Source organism: Gossypium hirsutum, chromosome A07 (assembly GCF_007990345.1).
Source record: "Gossypium hirsutum isolate 1008001.06 chromosome A07, Gossypium_hirsutum_v2.1, whole genome shotgun sequence".
Lineage (NCBI taxonomy): Eukaryota > Viridiplantae > Streptophyta > Magnoliopsida > Malvales > Malvaceae > Gossypium > Gossypium hirsutum.
The window spans coordinates 418,497-440,122 of NC_053430.1; the positions used below are offsets into that span (position 1 = coordinate 418,497).

Consider the following 21,626-nt stretch of genomic DNA (forward strand, 5'->3'; position numbering starts at 1 on the left):
GGGATAATTTGAACTTAGATTACTCTATTGATAATAGTGGTATGTTATACCATCGTAATAAAATTTGTGTCCCAAATAATCTAGAATTGAAGAAGGATATCTTATCAGAGGCTCATAGTAGTATGTACTCGATTCGTCCGGGTAGTACGAAGATGTATTGTGATTTGAAAAAAATGTATTGGTGGCCTGGTATGAAACGGGAAATTTGTGAATTTGTGGCAAAATGTTTAATCTGTCAACAGGTAAAAGCTGAACATCAAGTGCCTACAGGTTTGTTACAACCCGTAATGATTCCAGAATGGAAGTGGGAACATGTGACGATGGATTTTGTATCTGGATTGCCAGTGACTCCGAAGAAAAAAGATTCGATTTGGGTGATAGTAGACAGATTCACTAAATCGGCGCATTTTATTCCGGTCAGAACAGATTTTTCACTTGATAAGTTAGCGGAATTATATGTGTCAGAAATTGTGAGATTACATGGGGTGCCGACATCAATTATTTCTGATCGAGATCCGAGGTTTACTTCGAGATTTTGGAATAAACTACAGGAAGCTTTAGGTACTAAGTTAAAATTTAGTACAGCTTTTCACCCTCAGACAGATGGACAATCAGAGCGAGTGATTCAGATTTTGGAAGATATGTTAAGGTGTTGTATACTCGAGTTTAGTGGCAGTTGGGAAAGGTACTTACCTTTAGCTGAATTTGCTTATAATAACAGTTATCAAGCTAGTATCAAAATGGCACCGTTTGAAGCTCTGTATGGAAGGAAGTGCAGAACCCCGTTGTATTGGTCAGAATTAAGTGAATCGAAATTAGTCGGAGTGGATTTAATTCGGGAAACTGAAGAGAAAGTTCAGATTATTCGGGAAAGTTTGAAAGCTGCTTCCGATCGTCAAAAGTCGTATGCAGATTTGAAAAGAAGAGATATAGAGTTCAATGTGGGTGATCGTGTGTTCTTGAAAGTTTCTCCGTGGAAAAAAGTTTTATGGTTTGGTAGAAAAGGAAAGCTTAGTCCACGATTTATCGGACCATACGAAATCATTGAGAGGATCGATCCGGTAGCTTATAGATTGGCCTTGCCTCCAGAACTTGAGAAGATCCATAATGTATTTCATGTATCTATGTTGAGACGATATAGATCAGACCCTTCACATGTGATTCCTCATATTGAGATAGAGCTACAATCAAATATGACTTATTCGGAGGAACCAGTGAAAATATTAGCTCGAGAAGTTAAAGAACTACGGAATAAACGAGTTCCGTTAGTAAAAGTGTTATGGCATCGACATGGATTGGAGGAGGCAACCTGGGAAACAAAGGAGTCAATGAGATCACAGTATCCAAATCTGTTTTCAGGTAACAAATTTCGATGACGAAATTTTTAAAGGGGGGGAGAGTTGTAACGGCCTAATTTTCAGTGGTGTCGGAAATGGTGATTTGAGATCACTAAATTCGACAAATAAGATTGAACAAGATAGTAATTTAATATTTATGAGTCAAGTAAGAATTTAGAAGAATTTGTGAAATGGTGAAATTAGTGAATTAAAAGAATTTATTAGGTCAAACGGGTCAAAAATGAGGTATCGAGACCTCAAAGTTGAAAATCGAGCTATAAATATTTTTATAAATATTTATGGAGTGTCATTGAGTTAGTATTAAAGTTTCGTTAGAAAATTTTAACGTTTGGATGGCTAATTAATTAAAAAGGACTAAATTGAAAATAGCGCAAAATTTGTTAAATTGTGAGTAAATAGCTTAAGTATTTAAAAATATGGATTTAAAGAGCAATTAGACCCAAAGGTTAATAGCTGGATGGTTTGGGTATGAAATAAGCAAGAAAACAATGTGAACAAGGGGCAAAATTGGAAATAGCATAAAAGTTAATAGTTAAATAATGATGTAATTGAAAAATCTAGACATTTCTTCATATTTTCTCAGCCAAAACGCCATAGAAGGTCTGGAGAAATCTGGTTTTTCATATTTTAACATCATGTGAGTTTAATTCTTACTTTTCTTGATAATTTTTATGTTTTTATGACTTTTACAATTAGGTCCACTTGTAGAATTCATTAGTTTTTGATTTTATGGGTAAAATTGGAAGTTACCCTGGATGGATAAGGTAATTTTATGATGAATTATTATGAAATTTAAGTTCTAATTTCATATTAAGGTGGTTTTATTAAGTGATTTTGATAGGAAACGATATTTAGGACCTAATTCTGAAAAAGTTGTGAATTGAAGGTTTCTGTTGAAATTAAGAATATAAAAGGTTTTGAAATAGTTTATAATGATAAAATAAAGTGTTAATTGAGAAAAATTAGTTCAATTGATGGGTGAATTGAGCAGGGACTAAATTGTGAAAACTGTAAATTTTGGGGTAAAAGTGTAATTTCGAAATTTGAACAGCACAAATTGTGAAGTGAAATAGAATTGAAATGGATGCTAATGAAGGAATGATTTTATAATTATAGATCAAGAAAACGAACTGAATCGTGGAAAGGAGAAAATTCAAGAATAGTCCCTGAATTTCTACGACTTTTGCAAATTAGTCCAGGTAAGTTCATATGGCAAAGTTCAATGTTTTGATATGAAAATCTTATGATTGTTAAAGTATTTTATTGTTGATGAATACTATCAATTTGCATTAACTAATGAATAATGTGTAACTAAAAGTACAAATTAGTAGGAACAATGGATTTGAGTGCTTCTATTCTGTGACCCTGATGAATTGACGAAAAATATGTGATAAGTGTGCCCGTTTAAGACCATAGCTGGGCTATGGCATCGGTGCAATGTGACTCCGTATAAGACCATAGCTGGGCTATGGCATCGTTATAATGTGATAATGTGATTCCGTATAAGACCATGTCTGGGATATGGCTTCGGTATGATATGTGAACCGTGTAAGACCATGGCAAGGCTATGGCTTCGGTGTGTGATGCGTAACAATGTGAAAGTCCATAGTTTACTATGGCAATGTGATAATGAAGCACTCAATTCCCTTATTGTTCCCTAATTTGACAATGAAGTAAATGAGAAATGGGCCTAAGGGAGTTAAATTGTGAGTAGCCATATGGAAATTAGTCCAATGAGTTATTAATGAAATTGTGATTTGGAGGATGAAATAGTTAAACTAATAGATATATGATTGTGTACGATATTTGATATGATTTGTGTTTATATGCCTATGAGCTTACTAAGCTTCAATAAGCTTACTTGTGTGTGTTTAATATTTTTATGTAGATTGACTTAAAGTGAAGTGGGTAGATCGGATCAACACAACAGGGCACACTATTCGGATCAATTCTGGTAGTTTTTGTTTTATGTTTAAAGATTTATATGGCATTTATAGAGTTTGAATGAATTGAAGTAAAGATGTTATGAACTAGTTAACAATATTTGTACTAAAACAGTTTTGGTAAGTAGCAGTAGTTTGAATTTGAAAATTCACCATAAATTGTGGAAATTGAGTTAAGGGCTGGAAAAAAATGAGATTAAAGCCTAATGAGTCTAGTTTCATATAGAGGAAACGGTGCATGCAATTGGATTTTATGTTATGAGATATTTAAATTGTGGTGAGACAGAGTCTGAATGACTTCGAGTTCCCCTGTTCTGATTTTAGAAAATCATTAAAAATTGCAAAAAATTAATTATGAGTCATATTGTATATGTATGGATTCCTCATTGGGTCTATTTTTAAGAGAAACAAACGGTATGGTTATTTGAATTTTTTACAGAGAGAAATTTGGTTCGTAGTGCACAGGGGTCAAAGTAGCCAAACCCTGAAACAGGGGAGGATTTAACTAATAAACTGTACTAATTGGACCAACCAAAAATTATAAAAAAAATTGGTAAGTAGATATATGAGTATAAATTCGGGGAAAATTTACGGATTTGGGTTTCGAGTTTTATAACTCGAGATATGAATTATTTAACAACTATGATGCAGTTGGACAGCTTGTCTGAAAAGTATGATATAAATTATCTAAATTTGGTTAAGTGCTCAAATAAGTTTAGTAGTGCCTTGTGCTCGACTCCGGCAACGGTCTCGGGTAAGGGGCGTTACATATATTCAATTCAAAATATCATATAAAATACGATACAATACTTAAATTGTCATATTTACAATGCTTATTCAGGATATAAGAACCTACCTGACTAAATTGCAGAAATGCCAAGATTTAGGGGCATATTGGTAATTTACCATTTTCCCAAATTTCACCCAATCTTAAATTGATAATTTCATTGCATATATTAATTCAGATAATAAAACAATTCATTCCTTTCAATTTAGTCATTTTCGACATTTTTACAAAATTACCCATAAAGTTTTACTTTTATTCAATTTAGTCCTTGAGACAAAAACATACCAATTAGCCATGCTAGCTGAATATTCATACATATTTTTCCTCCTCCTCTCCATTCCACATCCTTAGTATAAACAACACACTTGTAGGTAACATTATCCATAATTTTCACTATCTACTTATGTGAATATTCAAGCTGTCCATCTGTGTCATAGTCACTAAATTATTTTTATCTTGAGATACAGAACTCCAAATTAAGATCCTATAATTTTCTCTGAAACTAGACTCATATTCCTTCTTACCATAAAAATTTCATAATTTTTGGTTGGGCCAATTAATACAGTTTATTCATTAAAGTCTCCCCTGTTCTGCTGTCTGACAGTTCCGACCCTTCTTCACTAAAAATTAATTATCTTCTTGTTCAAAATTAAAATGATGTCTTCGTTTGTTTCTATTGAAAATAGACTCATTCAGGATTCTAAAAATATAAATTTAAGCCCCTAATAATTTTTATCCAATTTTTTTATGATTTTCCAAAGTCAGAACAGGGGAACTCGAAATCATTCTGACCTTGTCTCACAAAAGTTATTATATCTCATAATTTACAATTCAATTGCTTATATAGTTTCTTTCATAAGAAACTAGACTCAATAAGATTTAATTCCATATTTTATTCATCCTCTAATTCAATTTCTACAATTTTTTGTGATTTTTCAAACTTAAACTACTGCTGCTGTCCAAAATAGTCTTAGTGCAAAATGTTGATTTTCTACTTTTAATTTCAATTTAATCCTAACTAAATTCACTTACTTTTCTATCTTAATTCATACTTTGCTTCTACTCAATTTTTAACCAAACTTACACATAATTATCTATTTTTCATCATAAAATCATAATTTCGAAATTCTTTCAATTTAGTCCTTAAAGCATAAAACTTATGAATCACTTTACAATTCAATCCTTATTTCATTTCTAACTTGAATTTCTATCAATTTAGCCCTTAATTCATCTTTTTTGTTCAATAAGAACAATGTCTTATAATCAACTATCTTACAATAAATCAACTTAACTTCATCAAAACCTTGTTCTAAAGTTTCTAAAACATCAAAATTAAGTAAAAATGGCTAAATTGACATACCTATTTAAATCTCAAGCTTCAAACCTTGAATTTTCCCTTTCTTCTTTCTTTTCTCCTTTCTTTCTTTCTTTCCCTGCTTTTCGTTTTGCCTATTCTGTTTCTATTTCTATTCTTTTTTTTTCTTTATTTCCTTTTATATATATACACACATGTATTTATTATTTAAATAATAAGTATTATTTATTTATTCATGTGTATATTATTAGTACATTTGTATTCATTTATAACCATACATTTGTCATTATCTAATATATTTATCATATAAAATCTTATAATATAATTATTTAATTAATAAATATCTTTTATAATTAATAAATATCTTTTAATACTTAAATACAAGCATTACAAGTGTATGTATTTTTTTTATTAATACACTTGTACCCAATCATTACCACACATTTGTCTTACTTTTATTTATTTATCATATAATATTAATTTAATAATAATAAATACACTAATATTTACTTAAATAATAAACAAATAAATACATGTATTACAAATGTGTGTATTATATTTATTACACTTGTATTTTATTTTTGCCATATACTTAGCATTCTTTTTGGCTTATTTACTTATTTAGTCCTTTCAATTTTCTTTATTCTATAATTAAACTTTCACACTTCATTCAATTTAATCATTTTATCCAATTATACTTAATTTAAGTTAGTTCACTTAATTAAACTCTAATTAACCACTCGATTAACTTCATAAATATTTTTAATAAATATTTACTAATCCATTTTTCAGAAACGGAGACCCGAAAATACACTTTTTCAGTAACGGTAAAATTCAGGTCATTACAATTCTATAATTGATATTTTAATAATTTAACCATTGAATTTATTAATCTAATTATATTTGTCATACATATAAAAATTTAAACTGATCCAATATTTCTATCATATAGATCTAAAATACTATCTATATTAATATATATTTAATGGTTGAATTTTTTTTACATAAAATAAAGGATAATTATTTGGAACACTTACGGTGGAAATTTTGAACTCCATAAGTGGAGTTGAGATTTTTCATGTGTCATTAATTTGTATTTAAATTTTTTTAAATAAATAAATGGGACATGTGGCAAAATCTTAACCCCACTTATAGAGTTGAAGATTTCCTCCGCCTGTGTACCAAATAATTAATCTAAAAAAAAGTTATTTTTTTCTTTACTCCAAATTAATGTGTTTGATCCAGATGGAAGAAATTAAAAAATGATGATTGAATCGTTAAAACATCAATAGTATAAAAGGTTATAAAATATATATAAAACCATGTTAATTTTATAGCAATGTAAATAGATCCCTCGTTAAAAAAAAAAGATACGATTTGCTCATGTAAATTTTATAGGGTAAACGACACCCAATGCCATTGAACTATTAGTAAGTTTACATTTGATCATTCAACTTCAAAAAATTACCAAATGGTCATTAAATTGTTTGAAAGTTTTCATTTAAGTCACTAGATTGTTAAAATCGTTACTAGATGACCTTTTTTGTCCACACTACATGCATCAATCGAAAGCTCTCATTTCACTTCTCTTCTACAATTTAGTTTTTTTTTCATGAAATAACTTTGAACATCATGAATTTGCGAGCCAAAATTTAAGTTCTTTTGTTCTTCAATCTCAGACATTGACCATCAAATTAACTTGGATCTAAGGTATGCTCTTTTACTTATTGATGGGTATTGATCTATCATACTGATTATCGAATTATTGCTTAGAGCTTGGTAGCTAAACTTTAAAAAAGAAACATAACAACCTAATAACTTAGATAATTTTTTTTGAATAGTTTAGTGATTTAAATGAAAACATTTAAATAATTCAATAACTATTTTCAAATTTTTGGAAATTAAGTACTACTAGTTGAATAAACTTTAGGCCTTTACTCTAAATTTTATATAAAAGCAAGATAGAATAGACAATTTAGAAAGAAAGGAGTATTAATCATAGTCAAAAAGGAACATCGGAAAATCTAGAGAAAAGGAAAAAAGAGAAAGCAAATGGGGCCACCACCACCACCTTCAATTCTCTTCATATCTATCCCCACACGTGGAATCCTTGTCATCATTTTGCACACGTTTTCCTTTTCTTCTCTCGCCTGCCCTAAACCATAACTAGGAACTACCTCGAATTTCATGCGCTGGCAACTGGCGACATAATTGATTATAGGATAAGTATTCACCAAATTATTAATAATTTTTTTATGATTGAATTATAAAAATTAAAAAATATCATTCAAGTATTAGATTTTTTTTGGATATCTAACTATAAAATGTTACAAAATCGTAACTCAGTTATTTAATTTTATCTTTTTATTGTTACTAATTGACTAATGGTGACAACCTTTAAAATTAGTATAATAACAACTTCAACTCTCAACATTTATAAATTATGTCAATTTAGTTTTAATTTTTTTTAAAATAAACCCTCAATATTTACACATAGTATAATTTTATCTTTTTTTTACAGATTTGTTGTTCTTTGGGATATTGAGGGTTAATATTAAAAGAAATAAAAAATATGAAAATTATTATTTTAGATTTTTGAGTGTTTTCATTTTTTTGTATATTTTCAATCAATTTTAGCTGATAATTTTTGTTTTAATTTTGTAGGTGAAAGGGTCACAAAAAAATAATGTAAAACTGCAAAAAAAGGATCAAATTAGACAATGTGTAAATGCTAAGGGTTAGATTTTGTATTTTTTTTTAGAATTGAGACTAAATTGACACAATTTATAAATATCGAAGGTTAAAGTTGCTATTATGCTGAGGTCAAAGCTATCACCTAGCTAGCTGATGACCAAAAAATACAAAGTTGAATAATTGAATGACTATTTTGTACCTTTTCATAGTTACGTAACTATTAATACTATTAAAATGTTTTGCTAAATTTGTTAGTGTGAACTTTTGAAATTAAAAAAAAAAACTACTCACTTGGTAATATATAACTAAAAAAATGATATGGTAATAAACATGAATTTAACAAAAAATTAACAATATTAATAGTTTAGACCTGAATTTTGAAATATAAAAAATAGAGAGTCTAAATTCTTGAGAATAAAAATAGAATTAATATATACAGATGTACTTAAACTTAGCAATTTATACCTGCTTGGTACCTAATTGGCATCTAAACTTGAAAACCATAAGCCAACTTATTACTTTTTTCAAGTTCCTAACTAACATTGTTAAAAAATGTTGACTTAGCACTAACATAATAGTCTCATATTTTGATACATGACAAAAATATTTAAAATTTATAAAAAAATATAAATTTTTTCATGTATCAAAATATAAGACTGTCACGTGTCACCATGTTATTAGTTGTTAGTATCACATCAACATCATCTCAACTTGTTTTAACAGGATTAATCATATATCAATTAGCTTATAATTTTCAAGTTAAGTGCTAATTAAATAAAAAAATTTAAAATATCAAATAAATATAACTTACCAAATTTAAATACTTTCATATATACTAAATTTTAAATTGTCAAAAAATAAAGGTACTTATGACAGATTTTAACCTTAATATATATAATATCGATAAGAGTAACAGTAAGCGGTAGGCCGTGGGCATTTAAGCAGCATTTTTCTTTTCTTTTTTAAAACAAAAATTATTTTAAATCTGTTTGCTGCGGGCAAACGGGCAGCCATTCCACGTCATCAAGTAGAACCGACGACGAAGGTATCTGCCCGCAGATATTGGGATGATTTGTCAACTTGGGCAATATATAAAAGATCCAAACTGGTAAGCTTTGTTTAGGCTCACCATAAAGTGTACACCCCAAAATCATTTCTAATTACATAATTAACGTGGAATTTATATGGTTTCATTTAATATCATAAATCATAATATTTTCAGCATTAATGTTAAAAAAATTTTAACGATATCAATTCGCTCTTTAATCTAATATACAGAGATTATTTTCTAGCTCCTACTATAGAGACTTTCATAGTACATTTACCCTTTTTGATAATGTATAAAAACTAATTTGTTTAGAAGAAGCAAAAAAAAATTCTAACACCTAATACAAAAGTATCTATGATACTTTTATCTCATTTTTATCTCATATTTTCCCCAAGTACTCTCCATCATCAATGTTAGAACGTAACAATCTATGTAATCTATAAACTTTTCAACTTAAGAGTTGGATGTCATCATGATTGTGCTCCACTGTTTCACAGTATTATTAAAAGCCTTCAAGTGCCATCTAAGTGCCAATTTTATAGCTAAATTGGCTTTTGAAGAAAAGGAAGACCTTCAACTAATTGAAACCCCCTAGTAGCAGTCTCAGCACTCATCAAAGCTGAAAAAGAGGAACTTTTATATTCCATTTTCCAACCATGTAACTTAGTTTTGTAAGTTTCTTTTTTTCACCCAAAAAAGAAAAAAAAAAGCTTTTGAATAATCATTTGTTTATTTATTTTATTCACCTCCAAATTTGTACTTCCATCACTATGGTCCATCCAGACGACTTGATATGTGAAGCTGCGAAACTTACACTTTCAACTCTTCAATTCCAGGACCTAATGGTTCGAAAATTGCCTCCACATCCTTCAGGTTAACTTCGTTCAAGCTTGGAGGATTCCACTTTGGATTCTGCAAACAGATAGAAAAATGATTCACAACTATGAACAAATAAACTGACCTAAACATGAAAACCCAAACTGACCTGAATGAGAAATGATCCAAACCCAAAATGACCCAAATCTAAAACAACTTTAACTCAAAACGACACAAACCCGAAATGATCCAAACAGGGGTGAAGCCAGAAATTTTGGGTGGCCTAAATGCAATGTTACCATTGTACTAACTTGTAATCTTACAATTTCTAAAGTGACAAAGCAATTGTAACATTTTAGGGGCGGGGGAAAGGCCACTGCCTTTCCCACTCTGGCTCCGCCACTGCACCCGAACCTGAATACGTAACGGCTTGACTCGAAAAACCAGAACCTCAAATTCGAACCCAAAATGATGTGAAAATTTTGAAACCCAAATTATCCTATCCAAAATCTAATCCAACCACCCAATTGACAAGTCTGGGAATAAATAAGGGTACTGTCCTTAAGGCAAATAAGAATAAAACCCAGAAGCATGCAGGAACATGCACATCCACACAAACAAGTATGCACATTATAAATGCATGAACAACATGTACATTCCAAAGAAATAAAATTTGATATATTCGCATATTATCAAAGTATAATAGCCCTAGCAAGCAGTGGATCGATCTTGGAGAGAAAGGGAACAGAAGCAAGAACAGCCAACCTGATCTTTGTCAACCAAGACTGCACGGACACCTTCGGCAAAATCATTTCGCAAAGAAGACCGTAAGGCAATGCGATATTCGGTTTTCATAACACCTTTTAGCTGGAAAATGATCAATGCAACACAAATATATAGATGTTACATGAAAAATATCACTACAAAAAAAAAAAAAAAGTCATGTGAGAGAGAAAGGCAGTTGTGTTATACACCACCAAACTCACCGTTGTAAATTCATTGCCACTTTTACCATATCCGGATGCAACTCGAGAGAAATAATTTTTTGTTAAGCAAAGAGAAAAAGGAGCGCCCTTTCCCAGCCCCTGCAGAGCATCATTTGCCCACTCTGCCACTGCAGAAAGAAACAGTTAAAACATATCCATATTGACAGTTTCAGTGTCCTCAGTCATCGAAAAGAGAACAATAATGATGCATATCCAGATCAATTCACTGTTTGGATTAACTAGTTTTAACTAAGCTTACCAGAAGCTTCTGTGCTTTGCAGATGTTTTTTAACCTCTTCGATTGTCTCATTAACTGACTTATCTGCACTGAAGCATGAACTTATCTGAGGCAAAAGCAACTTCAAGTGAGCTTCAGACTCGGGGTTACTGCAGTACTTTGCCAACAATGTTGTAAGATCCTTGTCTGGATCCTCAGAACTGCATAAGCATATCATTTGTCATGAGATCCTAAAAGAATTTCACTACCATTTGAAAAGAAAAACTATTAAACTAGAAAGAAGATCAGAGATATACAAGGTACTTGACAGAAGGGCTTCCTTCAGTGAACCTAGATTCCCAGATGGCACGTAGTGTGTTCCAAGCCCTACATATAGTGCATCTGAAGGTGTTGATATCCTTTTCCCGGTCATTCCAAGATAAGCACCTGCAGAACTCCGAAATTGTAAATGGCAACGATAGAGGGGTACAACATAGTGAGCTGGAAAGAGGGTAAAAGTATCATGGAGGCTCTTATACTAGGAGGCAGATTGCATTTTGCCCCTTCTACTAAAAAAAAGGGCAAATTAGTCTCTATACGTTAGGTCAAAGTGTAAAAAGGTCCTCTTTGTTAAAACTTTGATCTATTTTTACTGTTAAAAACTGGCGTGGCTAACAAAATAACTAAATAGTTACATGTGGCATGTCATGTATACCTCATGTTGAAGTAGAGGGACTAGTTTCTAACAATTAAAATGGATGGAATTTTTAACAGAAGGACCAATTTGCTCTTTGATCTAATGTACAGGGCCTAATTTGCCCATTTTTTTAATAGAGAGAGCAAACTGCTATCCACCTCGTACAAGAGCCCCAATGATGCTTTTACCTTGAAAAGAGGAAGAGAAGTAAACCAATGGTTGTGCATATGTACAACAATTAAAGTTTAGCTTTACGGATTTGGCATCTCCAAAATGTTCTAAAAGACTCACACGTCAACCCCAGTACTTCTGGTTCGATTTATAGCATACTGTACCAACCTGCTTTTGGTACAACTCTTTGAGCTTAGTTTTAGAGAAAAAGAAACATACCAACAGAACCCCCTCCAGGACCTTGTGCTGCTATATATGAAAACCCAACATCGGGAAATAAACCGATTCCATTTTCCGGCATAGCAAGAACAGTCCTCTGATCCAATGATTTATAAAAGAACAAAACATTAGAGAGAATTTGTAAAGATATTAATAATTTAAAATGCAAGATAAAAAATTTATGGACAGCAAAGAGATCAGTTTGTACCTCAGTTACCACGCTGTAACGACCATGACTGGATAGGCCAATGCCAAAGCCCATTGTTACGCCATCCATAAGCGATATATAGGGCTTCTTGTACTCGGAAATTTTGCATATTAGAGAGTACTCTGCAGTAAAAACCTGGAAAAACAATACAGTATAATTAGGTAAGTTACTTCAGAAACAGGGTAATAAACACAAAGTGATAAAACAGCATTACAGTAATGAGAAAAAAACAAAGTATACGAACAACTATGTAATAAGAAAAAATATCTAGTCCAACGAACATATCATGCACATATGAGTAAATCATTGCTGGTGCAGGACAATTAGGGATGTGTAACAACCGATAGTTTACAATCTTGATGCATTCACAAGATAAAACACTTCAAACTTATCTTACGAGTTAAAACCGCAAGCAAACTCGTCAACAGTTCTATTTTAAATTATGCTCCTACCGTTATAAGCAAAAGCTAATTTCATCTGGACACAGAAGCGGAACTATATTATTCAAGAAAGAAAAAAATGGAATTTGGTAAAAGTACCATGGAGGCCACTATACCAGGAGCCATATTGCAATTTGCCCCCTCTACTGAAAAAATGAGCAAATTAGTCATTGTACATTAGATCAAAGAGAAAACTGGTCCTTCTGTTAAAAATTCTATCTATTTTTACTGTTAAGTGCTGATGTAGATGATGGAACAACCAAATAGTGACACTTGGAGTGTCATCTCTGTACCATGTGCTAACATGGAGGGACTAATTCAGGTAACCAGACAGTAATACGCCATCTTAACAATATAAATCAATGGAATTTTTAATAGAAAGACCAATTTGCTCTTTGATCTAACGTGCAGGTGCTAATTGGCCCATATTTTGAGTAAAGAAAGCAAAATGGAATTCAACTTCTAGTACAAGGGTTTCCATGGTATTTTTACCATGGAATTCCTATTGCCTACAATTATCTGATCGCAACTATCCCCACCTGGGATTTATATAAAGTCCACATAAGCCCTAAACTCAAGGATGCTTGAAATTTAAGAATTGCATACAATTACTTGCGGGGTTTCAAATTCTCTTTAAGTAAAAATGGTTTCATTTTTCTCAGGAGAAAAGGTAAAGGATAGCGCTTTACTGACACCTAAAGGCGCAATCATAAATGGCTATTGGAAGTGGATCATATCATAGCCATGGTAAGAGTTGTATTTCGAGTTTGAAAACCATGATAGACATCTTTTGCTGACTCAAATTTTGACAAATTGGAAATGTTTATGATTTTAACGGTATATAATATAACCTCAATCATATCTGATAGGTTGTTTTTCTCTGTTATCTGCTTCACATCACCACCTGCATATAAGCTAATATCTAAGTTACCAATGAGAAAAGAACACTAAACAGAACCCAAAAAATAGAAGATAAAGAAAACTAGAACTACCGCAACCCGCCCAAAACGAGAACAATGCAAATGCAAACAACTTATAGCTAGCAACAGTGGATATATCAAGAACTTGCAGGAAATATTTGTAGCACATAGCATGCATTTCGGATGGAAGGGAAAAGAAACCTTTGGCACAAGAGGTGTGTTTCTATCCTTTTGGATTTCAGCAACAACACCTTTAATATCCATTCCTGCATTATCCATCAATGGTTAGCCCCGAAAACTCCCCCTTAACACTAGCAACATACAAAAATAGCCTACAAATATACGAATGCGTATTTTTCATTACAAACAACATCTAGAAATGCTATTGTAGAAGTATATTTGCCTTGACAAAGAAGAATCCTATAATTTGTTCTTCAAAGTACCTGCACAAAAGGCACGTGGTGAGCTGCCTTCGATCAAAACACATTTGACCTTTGGATCCGATTCCCATTCATCAAGAATTTGCTTGTACTTGATATCCATATCTGCATTTATCAAAATACACAAATGTTTCACCGACAATAATTCATATCGACGAAACAACAAATTTAAACTAGCAAAATATCCCATTAATTCTCAATGATATCAATTTTTTTGTACACAAAAAGGATTCTTCTTTTAATATCTTGAAGAACCATTACATACTTCTATAAATATACTCATTTCCAATATTACTACCAGCAAATCCTTGAACAAGGTCTTCCTTTCTTGTTTTGCTATTAACTATTTTTGATAGCTTTATCCCTTGCATCAAATTTTATCCTTATTGAGGAGAGACCGACTCCATAAGAAGAAGTCTGTAAAGTGTCGCCCACCAGGAACTTGCAAACCCCTGATATTATCCTTGGTGGGGGTTTTGTCCCTCGATTCTGTGAGAGCTTGAGTGCTTAAAGAGGCGGTGAGTTCAGCAAAATGTGAGCGTCTCATCCAATGCCTGAGAAGGCAGAGCATGCAGGCGGGTAGGAAATTTCTATATTTGCACTTGGTGGGTTTTAAACCCGTGACCTATTGCATATAGTGCTTTTCAAGCATTCGGCCTCTCAATGGAGTCCGGAGGGAAAACTCCAGTGGCGACAAGACTGGAGCCAGTCTACCAGCTCCTGGCGGACAATACTTCTCAGACTTCTCACAAAAATCAGCCCCCCTTCAACAATCTTTTATAAAGTAAATATTGTAGTTCAAAATCGAGCTAAAACGGACCATTCACTTGACATTAGCTTTAATGCAATCAAAGGTAAATCTTTTAGCTCATACAATAACCATTTAAATTTAAATAATTAAAAGGACACGAATTTTACATGTAAACTAAGGATAAATAACGAAAAGGACCTAAATTCATGGCATTGAGAGCTTTGGGACGATCTAGAGTGATGACAGCAACGCCGTTCGGGTGAACATTTCCTTTGACAAACTCATCAGCACCAGCCATGGTGAACAAGTTCCGATCACGACTAGATAAAGAAACACCTCCCCTCGACGACCTCGAGGCGTCACTGCAAATAGAGAACCGGATTGAACGAGGAGAAAGGCTTGGAAATCGGGCAGCAGCGGCAACCGCCGATGATGCGGGGTAGTTGGGGAATAAGGATAGCGGAAACTTCAAAGACAAAGATTTGGTGGTGAGTTTAGAGATAGAAAAGCATTTCATGCTGGTCCTTGGTTCAAGTTTTTCGCCTTGGTGACTGTGAACACTGAATTTCAAGATCCGAGTAAAAATGTTGGATAAATTGGAAGAATCAACCTGACGATTTGCTCATACCGTTAGGCAATATTGGGTCCGATAAGCCGATTACTTTCGGGCTGTATTGATTGGGCTGAAATTGGGGCAGGCTGACTCTCGATTGGGCGGATTAGGTTGGTTTTGGATAGGATAATTTGGAATTATGAAATTTTCACTTTGGTACATAGACTTGATACTTTTTCTTAATTTGATATCTAGACTTTTTAAACCTAATTTGTAACTTTTTCTTTTTGGTACATAAAATTATTATATGTTATACAAATTACTCAAAACATTAAGGGTGTTAAAAAAAATTGTATCATGCTACAAAAGTATCATTAATATTAGAGGAAATTCGTGTTAAAAAATAGGCATTAGCTTTGCTTAACATATTAATATTGAATAAGAAAATAAAAGCTTTAAAAATCTAAAATAAAATAAATTAATTATTTTAAATTAGTAAAATAAATAAATAAAGTAAAAGTAATTGAACATTTCAACTACAAAAAAGAAATATCATGTCATCTGTCACATGTCGGTTATATATTTGTTATTTTTGCTATCTCATAAAAAAATAACATTTTTAGTATATTAGAGTAATTTAGAAAATGTTTGATAAGTTCAATGACCAAAATTGGACAAAAAAAAAGAGATTAGGTACCAAATTAGAAAAGAGTCAAGTTCGGGTATTAAATTGGAACCTAAAAAAGACTAAATACCAAATTAAGAAAAAAGTGTCAAGTTTAGACTCCAAATTGAATCTAAAAAAATTTAGACACCAATTTGAGAAAAAATGTGAAATCATTTCAAATTCATCAATTAAGTTTAAGTCATCTTATTAAGTAAATTTGAAAATAAGATAATTTGGATTTGATTCATTAAGTTTTTAAGTTGAATTCAGTCAAGATTGACAAATTTAAAATCAAACCAATTTTATTATAAAAATGGAACAATTAACCATACTTAAAAGTAAGTAATAAAAAAATAATTAATAAAATTCACATCTTAAAGTTACTAAAACCTTAGCATTGTTATTCAACCAATGCTTCATTAATGTAATCTTTTTATGTTTGTAATTCAATAATTATTTTCATTTTTTTATGCATTAAATTGATCCCTATAAATAAAATACGACAATTTAATTTGTTAAATTTTAAAAGTGAATAATCGAGGACAATTAATCACGATATTAATATTATTTGTCAATTGTACATAATTTTAATTAGTATAATAATAAATTTAACTTTTCGTGTTTATGCATTCTGTGTAAATATTGACATAATGTGTAAATGTTATAGGCTAAATTTATTAAATCAAGACAAAACTGATAAAATGTATAAATTTCGAGGGTTAAATTTGTTATGGTACCAATATAAAGTACGTACATTTGACAAAAATATTAACGTTTGACTAATTTATCCTTAGTTGTACACTTTTAAAATTGATAAGAACTAAACTACTCTTATTTTTTTAGAAAAACCAGTTTGCTCATTATTAAAATTGAGAGAACTGAAAAAATCTTTTTACCTTCTACTTTCAAGCTTGTGACCCAATACTAATTGGTAACAGATGTACATATGTGATTTTTAACTCGAAATTTAAACTTAATCCAATCGATCTGAATCCAATTCAATTAAATTTTGAAATACATATTCGAAAATTATAAAACCTCAATTTAATTTTCTATAAAAGTGTTAATGAGAAAAAAGTAAAAGTGGAGGAAGCATTTGAGATGTGAAAACCTATTGATTTATGTTTTGTGTTCCATTGATATTCTAAGCCACATCTTTATCTTAATGCATGCAACAAACAATATAAGTTGGTTTGATTGAATCAGTCATGCAATGGGTCCATCTCTGTTTTTTTTTCTCATTAATCCAACTCTAAAATCACATGTCATGTCTTTCAACGGTTAGGACAAAAATCACATTAACAAAAAAAGTGTTTTTAGGTATCAATCAACCACTAGAACAGGGCCATGTTGGATCCAAAAATAATACCCCATTTAATACCTAATGCCATTTCCCCTCATAGTAAACATGCTTTAGCGCGTTTGAACTCATTTCCTTCTATACTAATAATAATGTTGATACTAATTAAGTCAAGATTGAGTCGCTTAATTTCGTTAGTTTCTATTTTTAAAATAATAATATATTTAAACATAAATTTATTATTTGTTAAATATAGTAGACTAAATTTTCGCTTGACCTTAATTTTGTGATCGAGTAACAATAAAAAAAATCACATAATTACTTTAATAAAAATTAGTGATGTTATCAATTTGAATCTAATAATAACACTATAAAAATAGAGGGACAAAATTATACCGAATTAAAGTAGAAGGGATAAAGTAAAGCTTAATCCCTAAAATTAGACAACATTAGCTACCTTGGTCCCTAATTTTTTTGTCCCATTAATCCTGTAACTTAAACAACTTGGACTTTGTTAAAGATGAGGAGTCACAGACACTCTTGGATGGTGTAGTATCATCACTTATTTTTTTTAAGACAGTCATTAATAATTTTTAATAATGTTTTTATATTTTATATAAATTTTTAAAATTTCAGATAAGTACCACGTCATTACACATCAATGGAATCTAAGTTCATGGATTAATTTGAGAAAAGTTGTCAAATTCCAAAATTAGTAAGGACCAAAAAAATTTAAGGACCAACTTAGAAAAAGTTGTCAAATTTTGGGATTAAATGTTGCTTTATCTCAAAGTAAAATGATTAAATCTCAAATTTCAACATTTTGGAGGGACTAAAACTACAATTAAACAAGGATCCCGAATAGTAATCACAATTTACAACATTGTTATGCTGCTTTGCAAAATGCAATAGCAAAACTAAACCAGGATAAGCTTACACAGTATTTTTAATAGCTATTTTAACTAACATAATGGCCTAGATGGCTATGTTACTTCCTTTACTATCCTCTAAAAAGGCTAACAAGAACTTTGATATATATATATAATATTATATTTTATAAATAAAATTATTCATGAGTCGAAATACTTATCTAAACCGGAACGAGTTATTTCATAATCAAGAAGTCCAAAGCTCTGCATTTTTAACCTTTGAGACACTCTCAAGCACTTCAAAAGGGATTATATCACCAATAACAACCACCCTTTTGCTTTCCAAGTCTACTTTGTATGAGGTCACTCCTGTTTTTTTCAGTGGGACAGCTAAGAATTACATTATAGTAACCAAGAAAACAAAGGCAAAATTCATTGCATGACAAGCAATACAACAACATTTGCATTATAATATGTTTGGCTCTGTATATGGATGAGTGATGGCTGATGACTGTAATGCATTATGGTCAGTATATTGCTTTTACTTCTGACCTTGTTAGGTTTACTGTCAGAAATGGTTAAACTACTAAAATAATTCAATTTTAAAAAAAAAAAAGTACAAGTAGGGGAGAAGACAAGTGTAAAATATATTTTAAAAAAGAGTAAATGACAGGTTACCATACTTTTCTTTTTTAATATAATTAACATATACTTTATGTATTTTTTACTATTCATGAAAATTATATTTAAGTTCATATTTATTCCTTTTAATAATATAGCTTTAAGATTTAAATTTAGTTTTTTTCTTTAAAACTGCAATGAAGGCCCTTGTACTAGGTATTTTGTCTCATCTACTAATAAAAGGAGTAAATTAATCTTTGTATATTAAATTAAAAAATAAAATAATTTTTCTATTAAAAATTTTATTCATTTCTATTGTTGAAAACTGATCTCTATACATCAACATAAAGTACACATAGCATACCAGGTGTAACTTTTTGACTATTCTGTCTGCCACGTTAGTTTTTAAACACTAAATTAGAATTAGATAAGATTTTTAATTGAAATGACTAATTTACTTTTTAATTTAATATATAAGAGCTCATTTGTTCATTTTTTAAGTAAATTAGTCAAAATATAATCTCATTTCTAAAATAGGGATTTCTATATTATTAGTACTAGTTAATCTATTCTCAAGCAATAGGTTCCAATCTCATTAGTATTCTTATTTGATAATAAGGAGCATTTTCAATATTCTATGAGATCAATGATATGTCTTGGCCCTAAATTAATATGTAAAAGTCGTCTTGGTTAAATTTTATTTCTCTCTTACAAGAACACTTAATTTCAAGTAATAGTATGAATCTTTTGATGGAAAACAAGGAGGAAAAATAAAAATATGTTACTTACCATCCAGCTTGGAAATGTGTTTCTCCACTTTTCTTGCACAACCATGGCAATGCATGGATACCCTTAGTACTACCATCTACAAAAACCCCAAACAAAATATCAAAGTATCGTTCATTAGAAAAAAAATTAACTTCAATCATTGGAGGTTTGATCCACTGCTCATCGGATGATACTTCGAAACAAAATAATATAAAGAGTACATTAGAGGCATAAAATAAAATAACTCCTACCTTAGGCTTAAGTTGAAAGGCCAAGGTTTGCTTGCCAGAAACAACATCTTTCAATCTCAACTGGGTTTTTTCAGATACCATCAATGTCGTCCTCTCAAACTCATCATCCAAAGCATTGTTCATGCAGAAACAAGAACATGATGAGCCTGAAATTGATGACAAATATAAACAATCCAACTTCTTGCCAAAACTGAGCTTTCCCATTGTTTTCTAACACACCAAAGACAAAATATAATCTCACTTGCGAAAATCAAACCATAGCCACAATGTCAAATTTATAAGAAGAAAAATAAATTCTAAAAAGCGAAACAGAAAGTCAAAGTTTCTTGGGGAAAACAAAAGCTACTATAATTCAGAAACCTATGAACCTACTGTGAAGCAATATTGAAGAGGAAAAGAACCTACAAGGCCAATTTTTATTTTTTTTGTTTGTTTGTTTGGAGTTGCCAGTGCCACACTAGTCAAAGCAAAGGGCAACCCCAAAGCCAAAAACGCAAAAGAAAAGAAGTTGCTTATGAAGACAGTTAACACACCAAGCATTCACATGAAAAACTATGCTACGCTGTTATAAAAAAGGACTTGAGTGAGGGAATGAAGGTGGGATATAAAACAAATTTCATGTGAGATATTGTAGTTGGTTTTTGGAAGTAAAGCAATTAAACAGGGGATCATTTATAGTTAGCACTGCCAGAGATTGCGAAGGAGAAGCTGAACATGGCATGAGTTAAAAAAAAAATTCACTTTAGTTAAGTTAGCAAGTAAAAATTTATTATCTTAATTCGATTTGATTTTTTTTAATCGAGTTGAGTAAAATAAAATTCGAGCCAAATCGAATCAAATAATTGTTTTCGAGTTAAATAAAAAATTAAACATGTCAAATTAAAATTTGCTGACAAGATTATTAATTTCAAACTAGAAAACATAAATTTGAAATCATATATATTTAAAAATCTTTTCAAACCAAAATAACAAGAAAAATATTATGATTTAGTATGATAAACTTAATTTGGTATTTTACTTGTTTAAGGTCTCAAATTTATTATTTTGATTTTTTTAAATATTATAATATTTTTATATAATTTTTAAATTTTTTAGTTTATATAATATTTTTATATAATTTTTGAATATTATTTTGAATTTTTTACAACTTTTTCTGACCAATTTGTTTTTTTTCAAAATTAAAAGTGACTTAAGGGGCATTTACATCAATTTATTATTCAAATTGTAATATTCAATTTGATTCAAATTCGGAAAATTCAAAATATTCAAATTTATTTGAAAAGTTCGAAAAACTCAATTCAATTAGTTAAAAATTAAATTTTTTTTTAAATTAGCATCTCGGTAATATATAGATTTATAGTAAAAGCGTGGATAAAACATCTTTAGTAGGGTGTATAAGTAGATTTGGTATAATATATGATCATGGCGCATGACCTTAAGCATGCATTAAAAAGATCAAAACAAGTTTAATAATCAATTCCAAGAGAAGAATACGGTCTATACACACACATATATATACATGATAGGATGGAAATGACTTAATTCAAAAAAGAGTTGAAGTTTGTTGGCAAACCTTGTCTTCATCTT

General features: G+C 30.6%; 2 protein-coding genes across 6 annotated transcripts; both read right to left on the reverse strand.

The window, feature by feature from the left end:
* Positions 1-9,578: 9,578 nt before the first annotated feature.
* On the reverse strand, positions 9,579-15,629 carry LOC107930866 (3-hydroxyisobutyryl-CoA hydrolase-like protein 3, mitochondrial). 4 transcript variants are annotated; one of them, XM_041117034.1, is made up of 11 exons: positions 15,209-15,629; positions 14,263-14,364; positions 14,041-14,085; positions 13,751-13,803; positions 12,460-12,594; positions 12,252-12,348; positions 11,482-11,611; positions 11,207-11,385; positions 10,948-11,075; positions 10,727-10,828; positions 9,579-10,057 (listed from the first exon to the last, which is right to left on the reverse strand). In XM_041117034.1, exons 1-11 carry the CDS (start codon positions 15,525-15,527, stop codon positions 9,956-9,958), a joined length of 1,392 nt encoding a protein of 463 aa, XP_040972968.1. In that variant the 5' UTR covers positions 15,528-15,629; the 3' UTR covers positions 9,579-9,955. The 4 variants fall into 4 exon arrangements, with proteins under 4 accessions (XP_040972968.1, XP_040972966.1, XP_016718114.2 ...); XM_041117032.1 differs by lacking the exon at positions 14,041-14,085; XM_016862625.2 differs by lacking the exon at positions 13,751-13,803 and having other exon boundaries at positions 14,021-14,085.
* A 2,722-nt stretch (positions 15,630-18,351) lies between these two features.
* On the reverse strand, positions 18,352-20,692 carry LOC107930793 (protein SODIUM POTASSIUM ROOT DEFECTIVE 2). Of its 2 annotated transcripts, none has more exons than XM_016862511.2 (4): positions 20,445-20,692; positions 20,040-20,249; positions 19,810-19,885; positions 18,352-18,768 (listed from the first exon to the last, which is right to left on the reverse strand). In XM_016862511.2, exons 1-4 carry the CDS (start codon positions 20,577-20,579, stop codon positions 18,647-18,649), a joined length of 543 nt encoding a protein of 180 aa, XP_016718000.1. In that variant the 5' UTR covers positions 20,580-20,692; the 3' UTR covers positions 18,352-18,646. The 2 variants fall into 2 exon arrangements, with proteins under 2 accessions (XP_016718000.1, XP_040972969.1); XM_041117035.1 differs by having other exon boundaries at positions 20,573-20,671.
* Positions 20,693-21,626: the final 934 nt, after the last annotated feature.